Genomic DNA, 24,607 nt, shown 5'->3' on the forward strand with positions numbered 1-24,607 from the left:
GGTCGCTGGTTCGCGTCCCGGTGGGGGCACCAGAATCTTTCTGCGTGTTTGCATGTTCTCCACGTGCAGCGTGGGTTCTCTCCGGGTTCTCTGGCTTCCAACACAGTTGGAGGTTGAGGTTAATTGGTGATTCTAAATTGTCCGTAGGTGTGAATGTGAGTGTCTCTAAGTGTAGCTGGTGACCTGTCCAGGGTGTCCCCTGCCTTCACCCTAAGTCGGCTGGGATAGACTCCAGCCCCCCCACGACCGGTGTATAGATAATGGATGGATGGATGGAAAACAAAAACAAAAGTGTCATAGTCACTTCTTGCCAGCAGAAGGCGACAACGTGCTGACAGACCATCACTTGTCTGCTCCAGCTGTATGGAAGCTCACTGGCTGCAGATGTGAGGGGCGGGGTGGAGGAGGAGGAGGAGGGGGAGAAAAAAAAAACAGAGAGGATGATTGACATGTGTTTAAGCCAACGGGAGCGACGTCCTCCCCACTTGGAGGCGGGACCAGAGAAGAAAACCTGCACTCTGAGTGGAGGCAGCAGCACAGAGCTTAATCAGGATCACACAACAATAATGAATGGAAACACGTCGTAGCCAAGAAAGTTGAGCAGCAACTAGAAAAGTAACTGTCGGTGCGCATTTTTGAAAGTTATCTGCCGCAGGTGTTAGGAGAAGAAAGATCTTGTTGTAAGTAATGGATTGGCCAGGCAGGTTAGAAAGTGCTTTCTGGAAGCGAAAGCAGCTGTGCTGTTATAGTAACTTTTAAATGTTTTGAAGGGGAAACTACAGTGGAAGACACTGTAAAAACCTGAGCGCGTCGTTATTCGTGCGTAAATGGCATTTTGGAACAGTAACGCGCTGTCAGTTTGCTGGATTATTTGGATTTGAATGAAACTCGTTGGAATACGTGGGAGATTTTTTTTTCTTTAAATTGGATTATTACCACTAAAAGAAGGATTGGAAAGATTTTTTTTATAAAGAGGATCCATTACTAAAAGAAGAAGATGGGGAATATAGAGAGTGTGGATGGCCAGTCGGAGATGAAGCATCACATCATGCCTCTGAAGGTGCCCATGCCTGACCCCACCGAGCTGGAGGAGAAATTTGCCATTGTTTTGGTAAGTTACAGTCCGAATGTCACACAAACAGCTGTGAAACTGGTGTTTTGTTTTGTAGCTTTTAGAGTTTTGTTTCCATCTTTATCACAAACATAAACATTCCCGGTGGTGGACATTGTTGCTCCTGGATTCAAAACTTGACTTTTTTTTTGGTTTAGATTTGAGTTGAAAAGTGTGTGTATTTACACTTCTGTGTGTTCATGAGATCTAAATGAACCGACCTGTGCTGTCCCGCCCCTCATTCTCTGCCTGCTGTCCCCCCTCTCCTCTCTCCTGCGGTTCTTTTGTCTCTCCGAAAGTCAGACAACTCAGCGTTTGGCTGAAGTGGCAAATACTGAGCGCAGCATGGTGGGAGTTAGGAGGGAGAGGGGGGGAGAGATGAAGGGCTTTTTTTTCAACAGGGGGGGAGGAAGAGTCATGATACTGTATATCCTTGATAGAGTCCAACGCGCATTCTCTGTCTCTGGGTTTATTTCGTTTAGATTTCTCGCTGCAGGCAAACCATCTGAAAACAACATTTTCTGAATTCCCCCAAAACTCCCACAGCCGAAGATTCCTCCCCCTTCTCTTCCTTCCACACACCAGGCTGAAGCTGAGCTGTTTGAGTGCTTTGTAATAATGAGCACACAGTCGACACCCACTTTTTACCGTCTATCAACACTCAGTTGAAGTCAGGATGACAGAGTCACGCTGTCATTTTCACGTCAAAGGGGACATTTCACTTTCCACCAAGTTACAAACAGGGACTTTACGCGTTTTCTCTGTTATATGAGCACTCATGTGTACCAGTACTCAGGAAACCTTTTGTTTAGTCATAGCAAATTAAAGAACACAAGACAGAGCCTCAATAATCCCAGAAGAAGTTCTTCATACAAGAAGTTGTTCTTAACCAATGCTGGAATTTTGAGGTTGCTGTTTATAGATAAATCTGAATTATATTAAAAAGGTAAAGAAATGGATGTCATTGTTTATTATCTTTCCAACAATGTACTTCACAAACTTGTTAGCGACTTACCAGGAAGACTGACTCTGCGCCACCATCTGCTCAGCTGTGACTCTGCTACATGTGCTGCAGAAAGCACTGAGGACACAGGAAACAATGGAGCTGAAGCTGCTCTGTGATAACAGTTTTTCGATCGCCCCCAGCATCTTCTTCTGTATTATGGTCTGTAAAGTTGAGTAAAGGATACATATTGCCGCATTTTAAACATGTACAGCAAGACGAATACATTTGTGACAAGCCGATATTGGCTGATAATATCCATCCCACAATATATTAAGAAACATGTGCTGTTACTAAATGTTGCCTTTTATTTTTATACTTGGGTAGATCAGCAATTCTACTTTAACTATTTTTTTTCACATTTGATGACCAGATGAGCTGCCACCAGAAGATTTTTTTTTACTATTTCTTTTCTTTTCTTTTTTTTTTTTTTAAACGTAATTCAAATATTAGATTTTTATTCTTGTGAGTAACAACTACAAGGTCCTCACTAAATCTCCTTATGTTTTATTCAGCTTATCAAAACCAAAGAATGGAACCAAAGCCTAAACAATACAGGATATTTGGGGCAGATAACGACTGTAGGGAGTAACAAATTCTGATATATTGATCTTGAGTTCTATTGAAAAGGGAAAGACATGGGGTCAGTCTTTATTATCTTTCCCGCAATGGATTTTTACAAACTAGTTAGCAACTTAGCATGGAGACAAAGCTTGACTCTGCACCACCATCTGCTCAACTACATGTGCTGCAGACAGTGTTGAGAATATTAAGAACACTGGAGTTGGTGATGCTTTGCTGGGCAGATGAAACCATTTCTAAATGATCCCAAGCATCTTCTTCTGAATTATGTTCTGTTGAGGGAAGTTTACATATTGCCACATATTGCACATTACTTATACACTAATACTGAAATATCTGCACCAGCCCAATATTTGCTGATAATATTGGCCCAATGATGTATCAGTCAGGCTCTGCTGAAACTAAATTATGTTTTTTTTTTTTTTTTTTTAATCTACATAGGTGGAAAATAATTCATTAACTCATGTACATGTTTGCATTTGATTATAATAGGAGTGAGTCACAAGAGAATTAAGTAGAACATTGATTTTTTTTTTAAAACTTAGTTTAAATGTTTGCTTTTTATTCTTCTGTTTAACAACCACTACATTTTTTTTTGCTGTAAAGACAGTATTCCAAACTGATTATTAAAAAACCCCTAACATCCCATCTTTGCATTAGTCACGCCTCGCTTTATTTATTTATGTTTACTCAGTAAATTAAAACCAGCATAGAAACAGCGAGTTGTGGTTTCATAAGGGGTTACGTGCCAGCCTATAGTCATTTCCTGGAGTCATGTTGTCACTGTGAGGTTGCTAGGAAACCCAGTGAGACACTTTGGGAACTGGTGAGTGCGATACCAACCTCTCACCTAACTCGAGACGAGGAAGGTGCTAAGCCCGTATTGCTGATGTTTGACTTCGGCTGAGAGAATTTCAAAGCGGGAGGAATCACTGTTCGACTCTGCTGCTCGCTAAAACCGCATCAGCACCGAGAGAGGAAGAGGAGTCACAAGTTGACTTTGCTTCATTTTAGAGGGAGCAATTAGAAGCACTTTTGATCTCAGGGCAGTAGCTGAGTAAATGTTCACTGAGGAGAACTGCAATTTCCTAGAAGTCTAGTCAATGGAACATGCTTGCTGCTCTCTTATTTTACATTTAGCTGAGCAATATTTTGGTCACGCTGTGTTTTCACCAGGACTATTTTAAATTGCATATTCGAGAACTTTTTTCCATCCCTGCTCAGCTCCACGTGCACCCACAACGAGGCAGAAAGCTCAGTAGCGTCGCTTCAGCTTGTTGCTCTGTTACAGCGTGTATTTTTCTGCTACACATAGAAGTTTTTTAATGTATAGAAACAGACTATACCTGTCTATTTATTTATTCATTTCAAACAGTATCATTATGATTTCTTCCCCCAGGTGCTTATTTCGTGCTCCTCACTCCACATTTCAGCGTAACCACACCCAGCCTTGACTTTCAGCTGTTTAAGACCTTAATTACAGCATCAAGTGCCAAAGAGCTTCACAGAATTACTCCGACAGTCTCATTCATGAATACGTCGTGGACCCTCCATGTTCCTGGAAGACAGCCATTATTTGCTTGCCAGAGCTATCAGCAGCCTCAGACCGAGGCCTTCGTATGAAGAGACCGGCGCAGCACGAAGCCATTCAGCCCCTGCTTGTTGACTGCTGTGCTAAATCTCAGCTATTATGACAATTATACACTGTACTACACTGTAAGCGCGAGAATGACAGCTCAAGTCATGTCTCTCTTACGCGGATAACTTTTTTTTTTGCAAGTTAGTGGTTATAAAAAGACAGTGTAGCGGAATGTTTTTCCATGCGACTGATGGGTAAATCATCCTAAAAAGATTTGTAGTCATCACATTTCCCATAAATGAGGACTGGAAATTTCCTTCTTTTTTTATTTTATTTTTTAAATCAACATACATCCTGGCTAGAGACGAGCAGTCAGTAGTTGTTTGACTACCCTGCGACACAAAGCCAATCCCTGTTATTATGTCCAGCCGTGCAGAGCAGATGATTTCAATGCATGAAGCAGTAGACTCAACATCTCAGTTGTGTTTCTGAGTGGGAAAAGTTTTCAGCGTCTCTCCACCCCACCCCACACTGCCCCATAATAGCTCCAGATTTCCTTTACTTGTGGGAAAAGGACAGCATGCTTGTATATTTTAGTGTCCTTATCAGACAATGGTCCTCTCTCGGCCCTGTTGGCCTCTTGTTGCGAGATAAAGGTACATCAAAAGCTTTTGACTTTGTGGTTAAAGCTCTTCAGGAAGACGAGGCCGTGGCTTTGCTGTCTGGCAGCGGCTATAGATCTGGGTGCTCTCTCCAAAGCACCACAGTGTATGGGCCACTTCACCTCACTTTTTCTAGACTGAGCTGATTTCTTTCTTTAGTATTTGTTTGCAGAGACTTCGTCGCAGCTTTGACTCGCCATAAATGGATATTTTGAAATGGGTAATTTCCCCCTCCTCTGGACCACTGTGTTTCCTGCTGCATGATGGCATGCTTGCGTAAATGGATGTGTCTGCATCTGCATGGTGGGACTGCCCCCTCAGACACAGCGCACAGACGTCCCACTGGAATGACAGCAGCCCATAATGATGTCATGGGCGCAGCAGCAGCCTTCGCCAGTGTAGTAATATCCCTGCGCTAATGACTTTAACAGGGTCGCTCTACTGTAGATGGTCGAAGGCAGTGGAGGAGGGGCGAGACCCCTGGGTTAGCTTCGACTGCTTCATGCCGTCTGCCTATAAAACGCCTGGGTCAGGTCTAACAGGCAGCATGTGCTAAAGGCATCGTCTCACTCCTTCCCGTCTCTTTTGTCCTGCATCCTCAGAAAACAGCTTTAGCTCTGTCTTCTGTGGCTGGAAACAGCTGCCTGGCATTTTCCTCACTCGCTTTACAGGGGAAATTGCATTGTAGCCAGTGGTCGTTGTGGTTGGTTCGCTTTACTGTAAGAACTGTGTTCCTGCAGGCTGCTACTGGTGCACACAACAGCAACACACATCTACCTAGACCTCACAGATGGGCGGTTGTAGATGCACCACATTAAAGCCGTATCTATGAAATGACATCTTTGTAGCATTCTTTTAATAGCTTTGGCTCCTTTTGCACTTTTTGCTGTCCTTGATCAGTAACTCTTACTTATCCTTGGCTTCGTGCGACTCCAGATGGAAGCAGAACCTCTCATTCACTCACCCAGTCAGTGTTTCCTACCTTCCCATTCCCCCCGAATTCACTCTCACTGTGGGTCTGCCCCACAAAATAACTTTCTCCATATGACTCTGTCCTTATGAAAACGACGTGAGATGAGTGAGTGGCGTTTCAAAGCCTGAGATCCTCAAAGTTCCAGGATCGAGCACCAATCCGCCGCTGGATTCCTGCGGCCTAGTCGAGGCTGAGGCCACAGGAGAACTCAAAAGAAGGAAAATTCCCTTTGAACTGGCGGTCTGCCACTGTTCTCGGTTGTAATGACTTTACCAACATTTTTAAACAGCGCACACATATTTAAGAGCTGTTACAGGAGCAGCAGAAGGATTATTTTCGCAGCTTGATTGCGTTGGAAGCCATCCTAGCCGATTTGTCTGACTCTGCTCAACTTTCCTCTTCTTTTATACTCTGACACTGAGTTGCATCATTCATGGATGTGCTGTTGCTGCTTTTCTTTTGACTTTTGATTGTTCGAGGAGAAGGTCTCACGAATAAGCCGCAGCAAATGTTGGGAAAACTGCAGATGGAGAGGTTAGCGGTATGTCAGGGTTAGTGAAATCAGACGTGCTGACAATGCGCCCTGTCTGACATCACTGTTTTTTGATGGCTGAAGTCTAAAGAAAGCTGTGCTGTCTGCTTGATGTCACTCAAGTGGAACTAATGGAGTCAAGCTGTGCGATGCATTTATTGGACGTAAATCGTTTTTTATTTGTTTAATGGCTTGCCGTTTTTCACGTCTGATATGTCTACCACTCCCTTTTTCTCCACCACTCCGCTTCTCGAATGAGGGGAAAATGTGTTTGTTGTCTCCGATTCAGCCACCCACCAATGTATCCCAGGAAGAGGGGGATTATGGGAGTCGAGTGCATGCAGTTAACTTGGTTTTAGAGCAGCAGGCGGAGGGAGGTCAGCACAAGGCTGCCCACCTGGCTCTCTCCGCCCTTAGGCTACAATTGCCCGGTCTGAGCTGGTCTTTATGGGGCGTTTCAGTGCTTCGCTACAGCTTTCCAAGCAAGTTAAAGACCGCATTTAACATGTCCACGCAGATTGTGTATGAAATTTCACCAGATTTGTAGATGTTTTTATAGAAAAATTTGGCGAAATATATTTATTGCTTACTTGCCTGGAGCTGGATGAGAATAATTTATGACTGTAAAATGAATATGAAGCTGCAGCCAGCAGACAATTAGTTTAGCATACATACTTGAAAACAAACGGCAAGCTTAGCTCTGTACTAAGTGAAAAAAACAACATATGAACACTTCTTCTATACACTCAATGGCACGTTACATCTTTTGTCTTTACTTTGTGAAATCAGAAGTATAAAAATTACAAGTTGAGGTTGGACAACTCGCCAGTTTTCATGCCAAATTGTAGCTGCACAGTTATATGTCAAACTATCCCCTTGAGTCAGACAGGCCAATAAAGCACTACTAGCATTTGTTTACTTGCAGACATAACTTATGTGTTCTCATTACTCAAATGTGAATGTGTCTTGCCTCATTGAAATGTCACGTGTTTGTCATTTCTATGCATAAATAAGTGTTTCTTGGTATGCACATGTGTGTCAGTGGGGGTTTGCATGTGGCTCTAATGCAGCTGCACCAAGGCTGTAGGTTGGAGAGGTGGTTTCCTCTTCAATACAATGGGGACTCTGTCAGTCAGTGTTGTTTTAGAAAGGGGGCCTCATCCCCTGGTGCCTTTTGTGCAGCAGCACTCTTTTCGTGGACGTTCTGAAGAAGTGCCTTAAGCCCGTTTAAAGCGTGCTTGATGCTGCCCTCAGTATACGTTAGTAATGTGATGTAATAATTTCCCATTAACATCCTAAATGACCTATACTGCTCTTTCATTGTTTCCTCATTTCTCAAGACTTCTGCTTCAGTTTTTCTTTTATTAGGTCGACAACTCAAGTGACTGAAATCATATTTAGAAACAACAGGGGACTTTATTTTTTTCAAGACTTATGACTTGTGATGTCATTCATGAGTTCTGTGAGCCCAGACTTTTTGAAAAAAAAGTTTTGGTTCCACTTTGTTTTATTATTGCTGCTTCCTCCCTCTCTAACAGTCCAAGGAGATACATCTCTCCAAAGTTAATCCCATTCAAAATTTTAACATTTCTGCCCAGTTCCGGCTCAGATTTAACTGGGCGGTGTGTTTAAAGGCCTGACTGCATGAGTTATTAAGGCATTCTTGTACCTGCATTCCCTGCATTCCCTGTCTATACTGCCTTTTGGCTGAGGTTTCCCTGGACCCTGCACGGACACTCAGAGGAGAACAAACAGGAAGTTGGCCACACAAGAATGAACAAATACCTCTGATTCATGACCGATTGTAGGATTTTTTTTGTAACTTACTCCTGACATCACCTTTGTCTTTCTTTGTGTTCACATTTCCTCAACACAGTATGTTTCAAAAAGACAAATAAAATAGACAGCAAAGTTTTCAGGTGCAGTAGATTTACATCACTGTTGCTTTGGACCATGAAAACTTTCCAGATAAGTGCATGTAAACAAGCATTTCAAGTTCACTCCAGAAGGACCTTGAGCTCAGGACATTTTCTACTTTATCAGAGGCTATAACGGGGCTTCAAAGAAGTCTGTGATGATAATGGAACCCAGCTATCACGGCTCTCGATCACGGCTACATCACCAGTTAAATAAACGGATAAACAAATGGGAGGTCGTTCTTGATTTATGAACTGGAAATAGCATTCCACCAGCGTCCTGTTGTTTGCGGAATGTCCTTTTGGTCGTGTGTTGTAAAGAAGAGATCGGAAGCAAAGCTATTTCTCTCAAAGTGACTCAGAGGTGACGGACTGAAAGATATAAGTTCAAGCGAGAAGAGAGGAAGCTTTAGAGGCCATTCAGGCTGGAGAAGTGAAGGCTGTGAACTAACATGAGGGCAGAGACGTCCGAAGGAAAACCTCACATCACAGCTGTAAAGTGTTACCTTTAACTCCTGACGTAAAAGGAGTTTAACACCTCATGATGTGACGCTGCTGAGAGAAAGTTTCAGCCTTTAGAACTGCTTTGAGTTTTGACCATTTTTTTGCTTGAAGAATGATAGCGCTGAGACAGTTAGCCCATTCAACAAAACATAAATCATTAACAAGTCTGATAATCAGTTTAACTGTTTATTTACCATCTGAACCCCCAAATCTGCTGGAAAGATTGAAATTCATGTGATTTTTTTGGAAAGATTATTAAAGTTACATTATTTAGAGCCAAAAACTGTAAAAACAAAAAGAATCATCGGCTACTCAACCTTCTGACTGTCCCTGAACTACTCATCTGCGATTTGTCTTTCCTTTAGAGAACAACCACAGTTTAAGCTGAGGGCAGCATCAAATCATGATATTTCATTAAACTGCTACTACACAGTCATGCCTCAAAAATTAAGGGATCTTTCGGCTTAACTGCAGGCTGTGTTCAGAAAAGAAACGAGTATGGAAACAAGTCTAAAATGTAAGCATTAAGGCATCTACAATATGTGGATAACATTATGTCTTTTTCTACTATTCTACTCAGAAAATGCTGTACATTTTGATTCCATGTGGTTTCAATTTTTGCAAAATAAACAATTAAAGAAACTGAGCTTCCTGAATTCTCTGTTTCCAAAGACTTGCAGGACGTCATATTGTAAAGAAAAACAGTGAGACAAGTGTGACAGAAGCAAAAAAATACCCAGAAACTGCTTGGGACTTGGAGGGTTAAAGGAAAAATCCCTTCTGGTTTTCCCTTTTCTTTTTTGTACCATACTGAATTAAAGTTCTTTTTGTTTTTGACTTTAAATTGGTCAAACTGGTCAGACATGAAGATGTCACAAAACAAAGTATGTATAGTTTCACTCCTAATGTGTGCTTTGCTGTGGAACTACAGTGACTAATATGCAAATAAGAACAGTTTAGTTTCTGTGGAATTTACAGAAGTTTCCTCCTTTATTGTTTTAGGGCTGGATAACTGAAAGTAATTTAGGGTAAGTCTGTTTGCATCAATTGTGTTACAGTGTTTTCGCTCACAACGCATGCTCTGGGTTTCACATGATGAGAATGTGGTTTGCCCACTGACGCTACGTTAGCACATAAATAGGCTACGTGGCCTCACCTGTTATGTTAATTTCTTAATAAACAAGCTCCTAAGCCTGTTCATATTTGCTTTGCAAACAAAGACCAGTATCAAGAGAAGTGAACAGGGAGGAGTACCAGCCTCATGAAAACTTTATCTCTCTGCATCGTCCCCTCTGCACTCTCTGTCCCTCATATCGTCAATCTGTTTGGTAGCATCTGTTTTGTCGGCCTCTCGGTCCTCCAGCATCTTTGTGCGGCCGCTCATGCTTTGTTGAACTCACCAGGTTTGGGTTACCTCGCAAAAGAGCGATGGGCTGATCGGATGTCTGCTCAGAGAAAGGGGGGCAGTGTTTTCTCACACTCTGCTCTGTTGCTTCCAGTTAAATGAGGCTTTACCTGGAAGCTGGAAAAGCAGCTTCAGTTCATTTATACATAAACACATTGTTGGAGTGGATGGTGTAAAAACACGCGCTCATATTACACGTAGAAGAACAAACCTACACTTACTCGGGGCAGTTTTTGATTTCCTGAAGAGTTAAGGAAGTCCCTGCAGCCCTGTGACGACAACAGCTGAGTCTCTCATCCTGTCTCCTCTCATTGTGTTTCAGTAACAAGGAAAAGGAGGAATCCAAACAATAGCCCTGACAGCGACGTTCATTAATAGAAAGCTGGTATGATATGTTAGACCCTGTTATAATCTGAGTCTGATTCATTTTGATATTTACCACAAATGACGTCATCTAAACAGGTCATCTGGTGGGATCAGCCCCACCTATCCTCTTTTATAAGTGTATGTGACACGAATAGTATGTCCAGCAGCCAGAGGTTGATTCTGTATTTAACCTTTCTCAGACTTTGTTAGGGTGTAGGCAGTTATTTATTTCCCTTCTTCTCTCTCTCTCTCTCCTTTTTTTTCCCCTTAAAGGAGACATTTATCTTGAACTACATCCAGCCATTATATAGGAAGAACTGGTGCATCACTCTCCCTTCTTAACTATTCTCAGTTAAAATGCCTAAAGGAAACACAGTCATGCCAGGTCCCATATTCATTGTGTTTTCTTTGCCTCCTTATTGGCTCCACTTCCAAACAGGGATCAGTGGTCTGGCTTTTTCCACCCGCTTCAGACAGCAAACTTTAGTAAAGAGCAACAGGTCTTATCTTACCCTCACTGGCTGTTTCATTATTTTTCTTTGTTACAGGATCATTAAAGTGTGTTGCTTTTTCATATATAGCAGCGCTGCTTTGAAACAATATACGCTATTTTAGTTAAAGAAAAGAGAAGAAGCAGACAATAATTCACTCTCAGATGATTCAGTACATATTCTGTTTGCTAGTTAGTTTTCTCTCCTCATTGTTCTGGACTCACACGTAAATGTTTGCAGCCATACTAGATAAATTGCAACATCAACCTTTTATCATCAAAAACAAGCACAGGATCGTTGTCCAAAAAGGATGTGAAACAGCTGACCTCACGATTTGTTTCCCCGTTGGGTTTGAGTTTTGTCTGAGTCAGTACAGTAACTCAGAAGTCTCTGCACTCAAAAGTAAAGAAGAATTTATTTCAGAAGTTTGTCAGAACAGTGCAACTGACTGTTCAGCTGAACTGGATTGAACTGCAGGCTGTGCTTTTACAGAACACATAAAAGACAAGTATGGAATTTTTAAAAAAATGAAATCGTAAAATATCTACAGCATAAAGAGTCACCATTTTTTTTCCAGTATTGGTAACACATGTGGGCACTTGAAAAAGTGTTGTACATGCTGATTCCAGGTGTTTTCAATTTTTGTAAAAAGAATAAATAATCAAAGCTCACTACTTCTAGCCGTGGTTGTGCTGTTTCCACAGAGGTACAGGACTTCATATTACAGTGAAAAATGAGGCCACAGTGACTACAAATGTGTCAGGAGCAGGAAAAACCCCAAGAATTGGATTGGATTCAGAAGGTTAAACATTGTGTTGTTACTGGTTTTGTTATTTATAGCTTCAAAGGCAAGGAAAAGTAGTCTGACATTTCGGGGAACATGCTTATTCACTTCTCTAGTTTGACGAGAAGATTGATGCCACTTTCATGCCTTTACGTTCAATATGCAGTTACAGTGAGCAGCCAGTTATCTCAGCTTAGGTAATTCACATTAACTTGCAATTAAGCAAGAAATGTGCTGCAGATGAGCTAACGCAGTCAACTCCTTGTCTTGTGTGGCTGTGTTTACTAAGCTCACTGCATTGTTGTCTTCAGTTTTGACCTTTGATTATGTTAGCGGGTCCGTTTACAGTGGAGTTGAGCCACAGGTCCCTTCTTCCTGGACCCCACCCTGATGAGCAGACTGTTACGTGTTGAGGCTGTCTGGGCCTCCATGTCTGAACTGCCACAGGCTCTGAGCAGCACGGTGAGCTCTTGAACCACCCACTCCTTTCCCTGCGAGAAGTCTGGCCTGTATAAACCAATCAAAGCAGATAAAAAAAAAAACACAGACTCTGCGTTTCCAACCCACTGATGGAGCACAAAGGAGAGAATGCGTTTGCTTTATAGGCCACATGCAGGTTGTTTAGGTCGGAACATTTGATTTACGTTAGATAAGACAAACCATATTACCTTTTTTCTTTTTGCGCTATGCATTGGGTCACCGGACACTGCAGTCATATAAGCCACATTCAGAGGGCTGCAGTTATATTTTCAAGCAACATTACGAAAAAATGTGATGAACAGTTTAGTCTACAAGGTTTTTTCGACCCTTTCCTGCAGTAGCAACTTCAGATGCAACAGGTTGTCCTCTGCAACAACAAACAGGCTGAGGAAATTCGCAGGCAGAGCTCTGCAGTTAGGAATAGTTTGGTTTGGTGTGTGGGGGTGTTACAAAGGTGTGAAGCTGTGAGAAAGGTCATGGAGGAAACATCCTGTCCCTCTTTCTGCTTTTTTTCTCCTGGCTAACGTTTGCAGGTCGTAAACTCAACTCAAGGCTAATTGTAAATCAGCTCAGATTAGGAGGCTGTCCGGCGGAGGGCAGATGGAGTTGCCCTGCGGACTCTGATGTCTGAAGTGACCGTGGGTTCTTCAGCATCCACGTCTGTCGTGGGGTTTTTTTTTGTGCAACTCGAGTGCCGTGCCGAGTCCTTGATCGCTCTCCTGGACTCTCTTTGCCTCCTTAACCTGTAACATGACCCCGTTTTTTACTGTTGAGTCCTTAAAACCTTCGTCCGCTTTTGCTAATGGCTCAAATTTCTCTTTGTTTTAGAGTTTAGAACCTGGTGCTATTGCTAGCCTTTTCTTCTGCACAATATGGATTTATTTTCATGGTTTTTAACAATCAATGACTCTTTATAGCATCAGTTTATGTCATTCATAAATGTGAATATTTCAATCTTTCAACATGTTAGAAAACGGTGACAAGCGGCCATTGTGGCATCTAAAAGGTCTATTTGCCCAAAATCGAAATGTATGTAATTTACAATGATATGAAGAAAAGTCAAATGGCTGATACCAGGATTCAGTTTCGGTCACTCTTATTTCTTCCAATATATATTTTGTGACTAGCTTTATGTATTTCTTTTCTCTGATTTCTATGCAGGAGATTTCTACGTGAAAAAAAAGTATTTTAATCATTTATCAAATTAAGCCTTATCAGAGTTTAATACATTGATACTTTTCTGTCCTATAACTGGTTTTGTTTGGAAACTCAGTCTCCCGTTACGGCTCCCAATGTTGCCCTAATGATTTTAGAGATAGAGAGCAGTGACAATAGAACCAGTTCATCTGGTTATGCAGTGTACTGGTGTTGTGTTTTAGCCGGATTTTGCTCCACAAAGCGCCAGTGGTGGAGGGGGAGGGATATACTGACCCTGCCCACCAGCCATTGTTAGCAATTTTCTATGAGGAAAAAAAAAATAGCTCAAATGTCAAAGGATGGGAATGGCACAGCACCAAATCAAAACAAAGCTACCACACTGAATCCTTTGTGGAGCCCCGTCTCAGGTCAAACGAGAAAGGCCACACTGGAGGAGAGAGTCTGTAGGCAGCATGGCAACACAACAACAAGACGCAGACATTTTTGGCATATCTGTAGTATTTTTTTCCTCTAGAATATGCCGGTGAATCCAAAACTATGAAGCGCTACTGCTCCCTGTCCGCCAAATAACGGCTTCTTCTAGCCTCTTATAAACACAGGAAGTGCAAGATAGGATCACTGTGGAAGAAAGTGAAATGAAATTAGCTAAATTGGGTTGCTTGGCTCATATTACCCAAATGCAGTCTAAAAGGAAACCTTCCCTCTGCCTTTTTGCCTTAATGTCGTTCAAGCAAACGTTGTTTTAACAGTTGTGGCTCAGATGCACACGCATCTGCAGAGTGTCACCTGCTTTTGTTTAGAGTACCTGAGGCTCCAACTGTCAGTGGAACATTATTAAACAGAGTCTTCATTGATCATAATGACTTTTCTATTAGGTGACGAGTAGGATTCCTTGTGCATTTATTGATCACCATTTAAACTCTATAATTTTTTCACATCTAATGAAGAGCTGAATAAGTGAAACCATCCATTTAAATGCAGCACCAATAGGCAGGTTGTGGATTTCTTTTGCTCTTTTGTCTGCAACAAACGGATGAGTATCTGTGTGTTCATCTGGCCTACATGCTTTCCAGTAATTCACAATTAAATTACTGCAAAAGTTGCTCTTTGCCTGTTTGCCCCACAGTTCCACTTCTGTATGCATGACTGACCAAGAAAACAAAGGGAAGCAGGCTTTGGGGCTGGACGGATGCTGGAACAGATATCCGGGGTTCTTTTTTCACTTACAATTTGAGTGTTTTATGTCCAATTTAAAGAACATTATCTGAAGTGCATCAAACGGATACTTGTAATCCTTTACGTTATTATGAATTGAAACAAATGTTAATTCACCTAAACTCAAAAGGTTACAGTTACAATATCCAGTAGATTACTGCAGCTGTTGATTGTGTTTATCATTGATTATTCTGGCATTTATCCTCGAATTAATCAGCTATTTTTTTTTGTCTAAAAATGATAAAGAGGTAAGACCCCTCAAGAGTTCAGCATACAGTGACATACGGCAAATGAAATCGGTAAAGTTGTGAGCTTCAAAAGGTGGAACCGAGAAATTTTGTTTTTAAACCGATTATTAAAGTAGTTATTGGTAGAGAATGCATCAGTTAAAATTAAAAGGAAATGCATGTTGAAATTTAGTTTTGTTTATCACCAATTATTTCATACACTGGTTTTTAATCAGTGACCAACAAAGTGGACCATCCTCAAAATATTCACAGTTCATCTGTTTTTTTTTTTTGAAAAACTTCCAAAAATGTTCAGAATGCTCAGACAGATAGTATATTAAAGACAAATACAGATGGAGGATTCTGCTCTTCACTTCTGAGTCTGACCTTCCTAAAGGCTGTGTTGTAGGTGAAATTTCTCCCAGGAGAGGCAGGGGAGGAGAGAGCAGCTCGGGGGTCAGACAAGAGAGAAAATGTACTACTATAAACTACTACTCTAAACAGGACACATTCCTCCTGTAATTCTGAACATCTGGTATGCATGTTACTTCTCCCCTCGCTCCTGCGTGAGTTTTTTTTTTTTTTTTTAGGTTCGTCAAAATACTCCATATGTAACATCTTGTCACTGACTGCACTGAAGTTATAGCTTTGTCATACTTTTTTTTGTTTTCCTTTTAATGACTTGATTGTGGTATCCATTGGCAAGTTTGTTCTTGAGTGTACATTATGATTAGTGATTGCAAAACTATGCACTTTAATGGGAATGTATGTGGAAGTATCATGCCCTTGCCTCTGTCCTGAGTCCTCGCCAGACAGCATGATTCATGATGTGCCGATGGAGTGAGCAATGTTGTCTCGATGTGGAAAACTAATTTTGACATGCTCACATGTGATGTTCCACCCCTGAGTGTTCATCATAGGAACAAATACATGGGGTTTCCATTTATCAAACACTGGAAAAAATCCCAGTATAAACATCACATCTGGCTGAGGATGGGTTAACAGGGCAGGGTGGTGCGTTTTTGAGTTGTAGCTGCAGGTTAAAAGTCAAGCTGACAGGCTGTTTGTGGCTGGGCTCATGAGGTCCTGTTGATACTGGTGTAAATGAGGGTTTGCAGTGCAACAAAATCCCACGTCTCTTCAAAGATAAGCGCTGAGGCGATCAGTTTCAGGGACTGCCAAGCTCCCCCTTGTTGCTGCGCTTCCTCATTTTTGAGATTTCTTTGTCAACCCCCTGTTTACAAGAATTTGGCTCAGTCAAGGAAGTAATTAGTCAAAAGCGTGTCATACAGTTTGTGTTTCTCTTTGCAGTTGTCATCAGAACATAAAATGCTCAAATGGTTCGGTCTAAACACATACAAATTAGAGCATTTAGGGTTTAATTTGAGCCCAGTAAACCGGCCGCCTCAGGACATCTCATGTGGCGTTAAAGTGTTTTTATGGCTGGTTACGATGACAAGTCTGGTAATCGGCCTGCGCTCCGATAGATGTTGTGGTTACCATCAAAACGCTGCCTGAACGATAGTCAGACTGAGAGCAGCGGAGATGCGCATCGTCTCCTGTGACAGGATGCTGAAAGTCAACATAGGAAGTGAGGTCATGTTGCAAGTCCCCAAAATTTCTGTCCGCTTTTTTGCCGTTGGCGCCAGACACTGACACACACTCAGTCACAGCTGCTATAAATAATTTTTAAAAAACTGAGAGAAGGGAAGTATGCTGCCATCATGAAACTAATGCACAGTATTTTGCATTTTCAGAATTCTATGAACCTGCCTCCAGACAAAGCCCGGCTGCTCAGACAGTATGACAATGAGAAGAAGTGGGACCTCATATGCGACCAGGTGATTTCTCAAACTCATGAATTACCAGGACTGTGCTCACACTCGACCTCATAACTGCACCAACATCACCACAGAAGACTAAAACACAGCTTTCTCACAGGACTCCTTGGATTAGTTAAGTTTCAATGTATATTTTTGTAGTGTCAAAAATGATCAAGTTAAGCTCCATGAAATAATTCTGTAGGGTCTTTAGAAATAATCAGTATTTATATTAGTTAGGTTGAGTTCAATAATTTATAGAACTGTAGGGTTTTAGCTATATTATTGTATTGGTTAGGTTATTTTCCAAAGTTAATAACACTGTAGGGTCTCAGCATGAGACTGTTTTAGGGTTTTTGTGGATTAATGTAAAGTAAAGCCGTATTTTAAATAATTTTTCTGAGGTTTTAATCCCCAATATGTAAGTTACTCAGGTAAAATCACACCATAAATAACACTGTAGGGTCTTAATTCTAATATATACATTTGTTAGATTAATTTTTATAATGCAAATCATAATCTTTTCTACAGGAAAACACTTTGATGCAATTGCTGTTTGCTTGATTTGACGTAATTGTTTTCTTGTTTATGTTGAATGGGTTTTTTTTTCCGATTCAGTTTGTTTTCACTCTTTGTCTAGTTTGACATTTGTTTAATTATTAAACACTTTTTTAAAAAGATGCTATAGAAATAAAGTTATCATCATCATCACTACACACTCACATTCAATGTTTGCTCTGTTGTGTATCTTCAGGAGAGGTTTCAGGTGAAGAATCCACCTCACACCTACATTCAGAAGCTACGAGGATACTTAGACCCTGGAGTCACACGAAAGGTGGGACCGTATAAATGATCCTAAGGTATCCATTTAAAGGGGAACTCCACCGATTTTTTGCACATCAATGTCTGTTTATACGTTTTTTTTGCGCTGCAAGTGGCTCCAAAGCGAGCTCCGTGAAATCTGATAAACTGCCTCAAGTGATGTCGATCAAGAAAATGAAGGCTGCTCTTTGTGCTGCTTAAGGCAACACGAGCTGCTGGTAGCGCCACGCACCTGAATCTCACAATTTCAGGCTGTGTTGTGGGCAATGTAGAGACCAGTTTTGGACAAATGCTTGGAAAAAGTCTCTAATTATGTGTAATCAATTTTTTATTTTTATTTTTTACTGTTCATTGCGAGCCTAGAGGTGTTACGGTGCAACGCTAAATTGGTGGAGAACTCTTTTAAATGGACCGTCTAATGTGTCACTGCTTCTTAATACTTAGATAATAACAAATCTGCAGCAATCTTTTTTGCTCTCATTATTTCTTACAGAAGTTTCGGAGGCGTGTGCAAGAATCTACGAAAGTCTTGAGGGAGCTGGAGATATCGCTGAGGACGAACCATATTGGGTAATCGATGCTCATCTGGCCTTTTTCCGGTGAATTGTACAGATCTATTCATCAGTGCGCGAAGCTGGAGGAAACCACAGTATTCTTTTCCTTTGCAAAGAATATTCCTTTGTGTGTCCCTGCTGCTGCTGCTGCTGCAGAGACCCAGAGCTCCTAGTTGTGCCCAGATCTCCCCCATTGTTTCTAACTTGCCAAGCTCTGCAGCTCCACTTCATAGAGCTGGTCCTCATAATGCCCAGATGGTAGCCATTGTGCTGCCTCGTCCACTCCCCCGTAGCGTGGAGCAGGAAGCTTTGTTGTGTATGCCAGAGGGACAGGAAGCCTGGCTGACCATTGCTAAACCCAGTGAAAAGCACAAGAACAAACACAAGGATACTTTGATGTTTACGCATTCCTCACCTAGTAAAGCAAACTACATTTTTTTTGCAATATTCTGTCAGGTTTCAGTGCTGTCCACCTCTCCACCTGCTGCAGGCGTGGATGCTACTTTCTTCTTCTCAGTGCTGCAGACTTGATGCTTGACTGTCATACAGATATTTGCGCATAAAAAGACGCTGCAGTGACTTGCCACTGGATTCCCAGACAAAAACGGAGCATGGAAAAACACTTTGACTTTCCATAGCATTCACTGAACTCAATGAGTAACTCGTATACTATTAGGCTTCATCAATAAAGGGCCTGTTTCAATGTGTTTCCCAGAAAGAGTCACGGGCAAAGAAAAGAGAGGGACTATTTTCAGAAGACTTTTGTGGGTGGGATTAAGTGTAACAGATGCTGGTTTATTGTGTGTGTCTGAATCCTGGGCCCTTTCTGGTGTGTTATTCCTGAGATTGCCAAGAAAATCTGAAATAGCAACTGGTTGGAGAGAAGTAGAGGGAGGAAAGAGTGAGGGGTCACAGGCAAGGAGAGATGGGGGAGGGGGGCAGGAAACTGATGATCAAGCCCACCTCCTCACCCGCCTCCCCACCTCCCTCCTCTTCCCTCCTGCACCGAGTCTCGCTGCTTTGTTCCTCTTTTTCCTCTGCTCACCTCCGCCATTGGCTGACCAGAGCGGACTGTCATCATAACCAACATTTCAAGACTATTTTAAGAACCTTTTACCCCAATCCTGTCCTTCCACCCCTCCTCGAGTTCCCTGAAAAAATGGAGGGAGGAGGTGAAGGGGGTCTGTGGGGGAGGCAGACCAAATACTGTTGAGTGTCAGCGGTTCGACCTGAGCCCAGCTCTTTTAGCCATATGCCCTCCACATTCTTTCTCTCGTTGCAATGGGAATTCCTTTGTTTGGAGTTGTTTCTCTCTCCAGAAAACTGGAGTTAAATGAGGGAGGAAATCTGAAGCCTTGCCCCCGGTTTACGTTCCATGGAATTTTTGCTGAGTTCTTTCAGTCAGCAGGGGGAAGACCCCCTTCAGACCTTCACGAATAATTCACGATTATTACAACTTAGGTCCTATTTTTGTAGTTTGGGACATAAATCCTGTTGGCTCTGAGAACATTATACTCACCAAAGAAAAATCACTAAAGCAATACATCAGATGAGGAAAACACATGAGGTGTCATACACTCATACTTACTGTAAACAAGTCCAGGCAGATTACCAAAACGCTTTTTTTTTCTGAGATAAGATGGAAAGTGAAAGCACCGTAAATGTCTAAAAATTCCCCCGTTGCACAGGAAAATTGTGAGCTCACATGTCTATGTCAAGTTCAGGAGGCCAAAGTTGAACCAACTGATAAATGAACGGACAGTTTGGGTGATAACTTTGCCTTTATTTTTTTTTCTAGATAACTTTTGCTAACCTGAGTGTTTCTTTAAAACCCGTGTGTTTGTCTGGCTTCTGGATTCTTTTTAATAATGGTACTACGTTCCCAGATTTTAGCAATTAACAGTAGAGTGTTTTTAAAAATATATTTAATTGTTGTCAGACGATTAACTAATCATAACTCAAATACATCATTAGCTTCTATAGCTGCAACAGTTATAACTACTGAAACACATACATAATAAAATGTATAAATAAATAAATAAGTCATTCTATATTGTTTACTATTAAATCTGCAAATGTACCTGTATATCAAATTAATTATGTGTGATTAACCAACTAGTCTTAGCAGCTCCACAAATAAGCCTTTACATGAATGTATCAAGGAGCACAGTTGAGATATGTGCACTGATACATGCATCCTCATACGCATAAAAATCTGCATTAACATGCATATTTAAAAATGAAAAAAAACTTATATAGCGCCTTTTTCCACCTTAGTGGTACCCAAGGCGCTTTACAACCCATTCACACACACATTCACACCATTGGTGACAGAGCTGCCATGCAAGGCGCTAATCTGCCATTGGGAGCAACTTAGGGTTCAGTGTCTTGCCCAAGGACACTTCGGCATGGGGGGGGGGGGACCGGGGATCGAACCGCCAACCTTGCCATCAGTGGACAACCCGCTCTACCACCTGAGCCACAGCCGCCCAAATAAATATCTAAATATCTAATTATACCAACACCCATGCACCTGTATTATTTCACCATATGCCACTATCATTTCACTTCAAACAATGCCCTCATTTAGCCCATCTTGTTTCAAAGCAGTCAACATTGCCTCAGATTAATGGTTCCATTTGTCTATAGTTCCTTTTTGTCTCCAACCTTTTGTTAAAGGTTTTCAAATAACTTATTTTTTCTTCTTTAAATCTGTTATTCCAGAAGACATCCCACCACACAATATATTTTATTATATTATGTTATAGGACAGATGGCCAAAAGAAGACTTGACCTGTTATAAACTAGACATAAACCGTACCAAGAGAAAGATCTCTGTGGACTCTAGAAATCACTTTAATCACAATTTTCTCCCTTTTTCGCCTTCTTGTCTCCATTAATGAGTAAAATGCAGTCCTAAAGGATAAGGGTGTGTTCTTGATTCGGTGCCCTGCTGACCCCCTCTGTTCTCATGCGTCACAGGTGGGTCAGGGAGTTCCTCAATGATGAGAACAGAGGTCTTGACGTCCTGGTGGAGTACCTTTCCTTTGCCCAGTGTGCAGTCATGTGAGTACACACAAACACACCTCTCATGGCCAAAGCCTTTCCTGATGAACTGGGTTGGGCAGTGATTCCAGCTGCTGAGTTACCACATTGTGTCATGCGGAGCCTGTAGACTCTAAACTGCTTTGTGCATCTAAAAATGTGCTCTCGGCACATTGCATACTTTGGATGTGGTGGTGTGCTTTGGTTTTGCAAAGTGAATGTGTTTCTAGACAGATGCTATGTGGTTTAGCGCTGAGCTATACGTTGCCTGAATGGGACAGAAAGTCTGTGCTGAGCTTTATCGTGCAGCTTGATGACAGTTCTTGTGATAACCCCTGGCTCTTTACCAAGCTGCCTCGCTAACCTAACCTCCCTCATGCCTCCCATCTACACCCCCGTGCCTCTGTGTTGGCTTGTCTGTTTGTATGTATGTGGCCCAGGTTGGATTTTGAGGGGCTGGAAAATGGGGAGGATGGCTTCTTGGACAAGGCTAAATCTTGGAGCAGGTCCATAGAGGATCTGCACCATTCGAGCACCCAACCCTTCTGCAACACACTGGTGCGCTCGGCTCGCCAGTCTGTCCTCCGGTACGTATTGCTAAGCCAGGCTTCCCCGCTATTTGCTATCCCTGTTATTGCCTCGCTCTGCTAACCTTGAATGCTGTAAACATATATTAGCATGCAATCCTTGGTGCTGTTTTGTTTCAGGGAAATGCCTCAAAGGTTGATAAGTTCTCAGTCTGGTGACCTCTCTCTTGACCTCAAGGCTTTGCACTGCTCAAACTCAATGAGATGGCGAGCTGTATCACACATAGAAACTGAAAATCTTTGACCTTTAGTGCTCTGAGTCTCTGTTTGTTAATGGTCCTCCTTCATCTGCCCAGATGTGCGTCTGCACTGTCTGCAGATGAGAGCCAGCTGTGAGCAGCCGCATGTGTTGGACAGTTGCGATTCTCGTCTTCACCACTGCAAAGACAGGAGTCAAAGAGACATTAGATGTAAAGTTTGATTGAAAGCGATGACATTATTTGATGCACAGAAAATAAATAACTCTCAAGAATAGTTTTCTTTATATCATTTCAAAGGCAAAAGCACCAAAAAAAAGCACCATTTATTCTGGAAAACCTGACGCCTTATGTAGTTTTTATTTAGAAAATGTTGTATATGAAAAGTTTACCAAAAAGTGGAATCATGAGGGTGGTGAAAACCACTTATAAACTGCACAAGAACAGTAATGTTATAAGCACGTGATGACTGTGCAATAGTTACATAACAGCAGTCTGTGTGCACAAACCTGATCTGTTGACAACAGCAAGGAAACCAAGCTCCCATAATGCATCTGTAACCTCAAAAACCATCGAAGTTTTTTCTGTCGGCCCACGTTCTCTGTAATTTTCTGTCTTTGTCTCTCTCTGTGGTACACACTTAAAACATTAGTTATGTGAATTGCAGATAATCTTGAGAAATAAATGAAATGAGCTGTGATTGAATAACAATTTGAAGGTAATCAGCTGAATTTGATTACTGAATCCCCAGGAGGTATTAACTTCTGCCATCTGTTGCAGCTATGGCACGGTTTCGAACAGCAAAACCATCAAGAACTCTCGGCTTGTGAGTCAAAAAGATGATGTGCACGTGTGCATCATGTGCTTGAGAGCGATCATGAACTATCAGGTACCCACACAATGTGCAATCTGACATACATATGTGTTATAAACATGGAGGATCGTGTGTTTCCTGTGCTGTAAAATGCTGGATGTATACTCAGGTATTTTTTTCACCACATCCTGTTCTTTCTCTCTCTGTTTCCATGCAGTATGGCTTCAATATGGTCATGTCTCATGCACATGCAGTCAATGAAATTGCTCTCAGCTTGAACAATAAGAACTCGCGGTAAGAACTGAGGACCCCATCTCCATAGAAGCAGGGTTGGGTCAAACAATAGGGGAAACCCTGCAGCCAGTTCATATGATATGGTTCCCATTCTCCATGGGGCTCGGCTTCTCTCTGAAGTCGAGGATCAGAGGCGTATATACTGGCCGTTAAAGGAATGTTTACTAAGAGGAGATTAGTGGTAAACCACTGGGACTGATCAGTTCATAATAGAGGCTAGGAGGGTAAACACTTAAAAAGCAATAAAGACCTGCCCTTGTTTTAGACTTAAGTATGGATTACAGCTTTCAACCCCTATATGGTGACATTTGCACCGGGTTGGCGGGAATAGCCAGACATTCTGGTTGTATAGATGGTATAGAAACAGTGTTTTTCCAAATTTTCTGTGACATTTCTTTGACTAATTAGTGGGACAGGTAGTGTTTGTAGTTCAACCCTGTGGTGGTGTATTGTACTGATGAATGTCGCCTGCACTTTCAGGACAAAGGCTTTGGTTCTCGAACTGCTGGCTGCCGTCTGTCTCGTCCGAGGAGGTCACGAGATCATCCTTTCAGCTTTTGACAACTTCAAAGAGGTGCCCAGAGCAACTTTCTAATGAAATTTGAACCATTAACATTGTTGAACGGTTTATAATTGAGTGGTAATGCCTTGTTTAGCCTGCGAGGGCAGAACGTACCAAAAGCAAATATTCTCATGTGCATAAAAGCATAAAGAACCAGAGCAGAGGGAGGGACGTTCAGGAACTCTGGGAGATTTCACGTCTACTGAGGGTGTAAGCAAAGCTCTATGGTGGCCTGTCTAAGGTTATTAGTCTCATTAAGACACCAGATGTGAGCCAACCTTGAACAATGATAAGGATCAGCTCCCCGATGGGAGCCAGCGGACCACAAAAATTTGCTTAGCCTCTCAGTTTCTGCCTGTGCAGTCATCTAAACACCGGAACAGGACAATTACCTTGCAGTCGAAAGCCCCCCAAAAGACCCAAGAGCTAATCAACCCACTAGTGAAAACAAAATGGTAATTTTGCAAAGGTATTTTCCAAAATTGTATTTTAATAGAAGGTGGCAGGACTCTGAAATCACAGAAGAAGGCCACCTATGGTATTCAACCACAGCTGCAATAATTAACTATTCGATCCACAACTGCTATGTTTAGTCAGGATGGTAAGAAATAAGCATGCTTTTGTACTGACAAAAAACCCACTTCAGAACGTGAAAAATACAATTTGCTTCCCCATTTCTCCTTTGAGTGTATTTTTGTGCAGGACATTTGCAAAAAAAAAAAAAAGTCCCATGCCTTTCTGGCTTACCTGCTTCCCTTCCCATGAATTATGACAGTAAAAAGAAATTGTTGTTATAAGTAAGCTGTCTTCTATTTGCATAAAGAAGACTTACAGAACATTATGAAAATCTTGTTGATATATCAGAATCAGAATCAGAAATACTTTATTAAGCCCCTCGGGGAAATTGCTTTCTGTTACAGGTGC

At 41.8% G+C, this 24,607-nt stretch overlaps 1 protein-coding gene across 2 annotated transcripts; it reads left to right on the plus strand.

Moving 5' to 3' along the window:
* Window positions 1-539: 539 nt before the first annotated feature.
* Window positions 540-24,344, plus strand: LOC103356921 (formin-like protein 3). 2 transcript variants are annotated; one of them, XM_008281249.1, is made up of 9 exons: window positions 540-1,111; window positions 16,746-16,829; window positions 17,563-17,643; window positions 18,124-18,200; window positions 21,167-21,250; window positions 21,670-21,816; window positions 22,794-22,902; window positions 23,045-23,121; window positions 23,602-24,344. In XM_008281249.1, exons 1-9 carry the CDS (start codon window positions 998-1,000, stop codon window positions 23,714-23,716), a joined length of 888 nt encoding a protein of 295 aa, XP_008279471.1. In that variant the 5' UTR covers window positions 540-997; the 3' UTR covers window positions 23,717-24,344. The 2 variants fall into 2 exon arrangements, with proteins under 2 accessions (XP_008279471.1, XP_008279472.1); XM_008281250.1 differs by lacking the exon at window positions 21,670-21,816 and having other exon boundaries at window positions 23,602-24,342.
* Window positions 24,345-24,607: the final 263 nt, after the last annotated feature.

This window comes from Stegastes partitus, unplaced genomic scaffold (genome assembly GCF_000690725.1).
Source record: "Stegastes partitus isolate 25-593 unplaced genomic scaffold, Stegastes_partitus-1.0.2 Scaffold227, whole genome shotgun sequence".
In the NCBI taxonomy this organism is placed as follows: domain Eukaryota; kingdom Metazoa; phylum Chordata; class Actinopteri; family Pomacentridae; genus Stegastes; species Stegastes partitus.

What these genes read in the sequence shown, in the direction of transcription:
- LOC103356921 (XM_008281249.1), top strand. Translation starts at nt 998, where the DNA reads ATGGGGAATATAGAGAGTGTGGATGGCCAGTCGGAGATGAAGCATCAC. An exon ending in GGGACCTCATATGCGACCAG is followed by an intron (nt 16,830 to 17,562) that starts GTGATTTCTCAA and finishes GTGTATCTTCAG; the next exon opens with GAGAGGTTTCAGGTGAAGAA. An exon ending in GAGCGATCATGAACTATCAG is followed by an intron (nt 22,903 to 23,044) that starts GTACCCACACAA and finishes GTTTCCATGCAG; the next exon opens with TATGGCTTCAATATGGTCAT.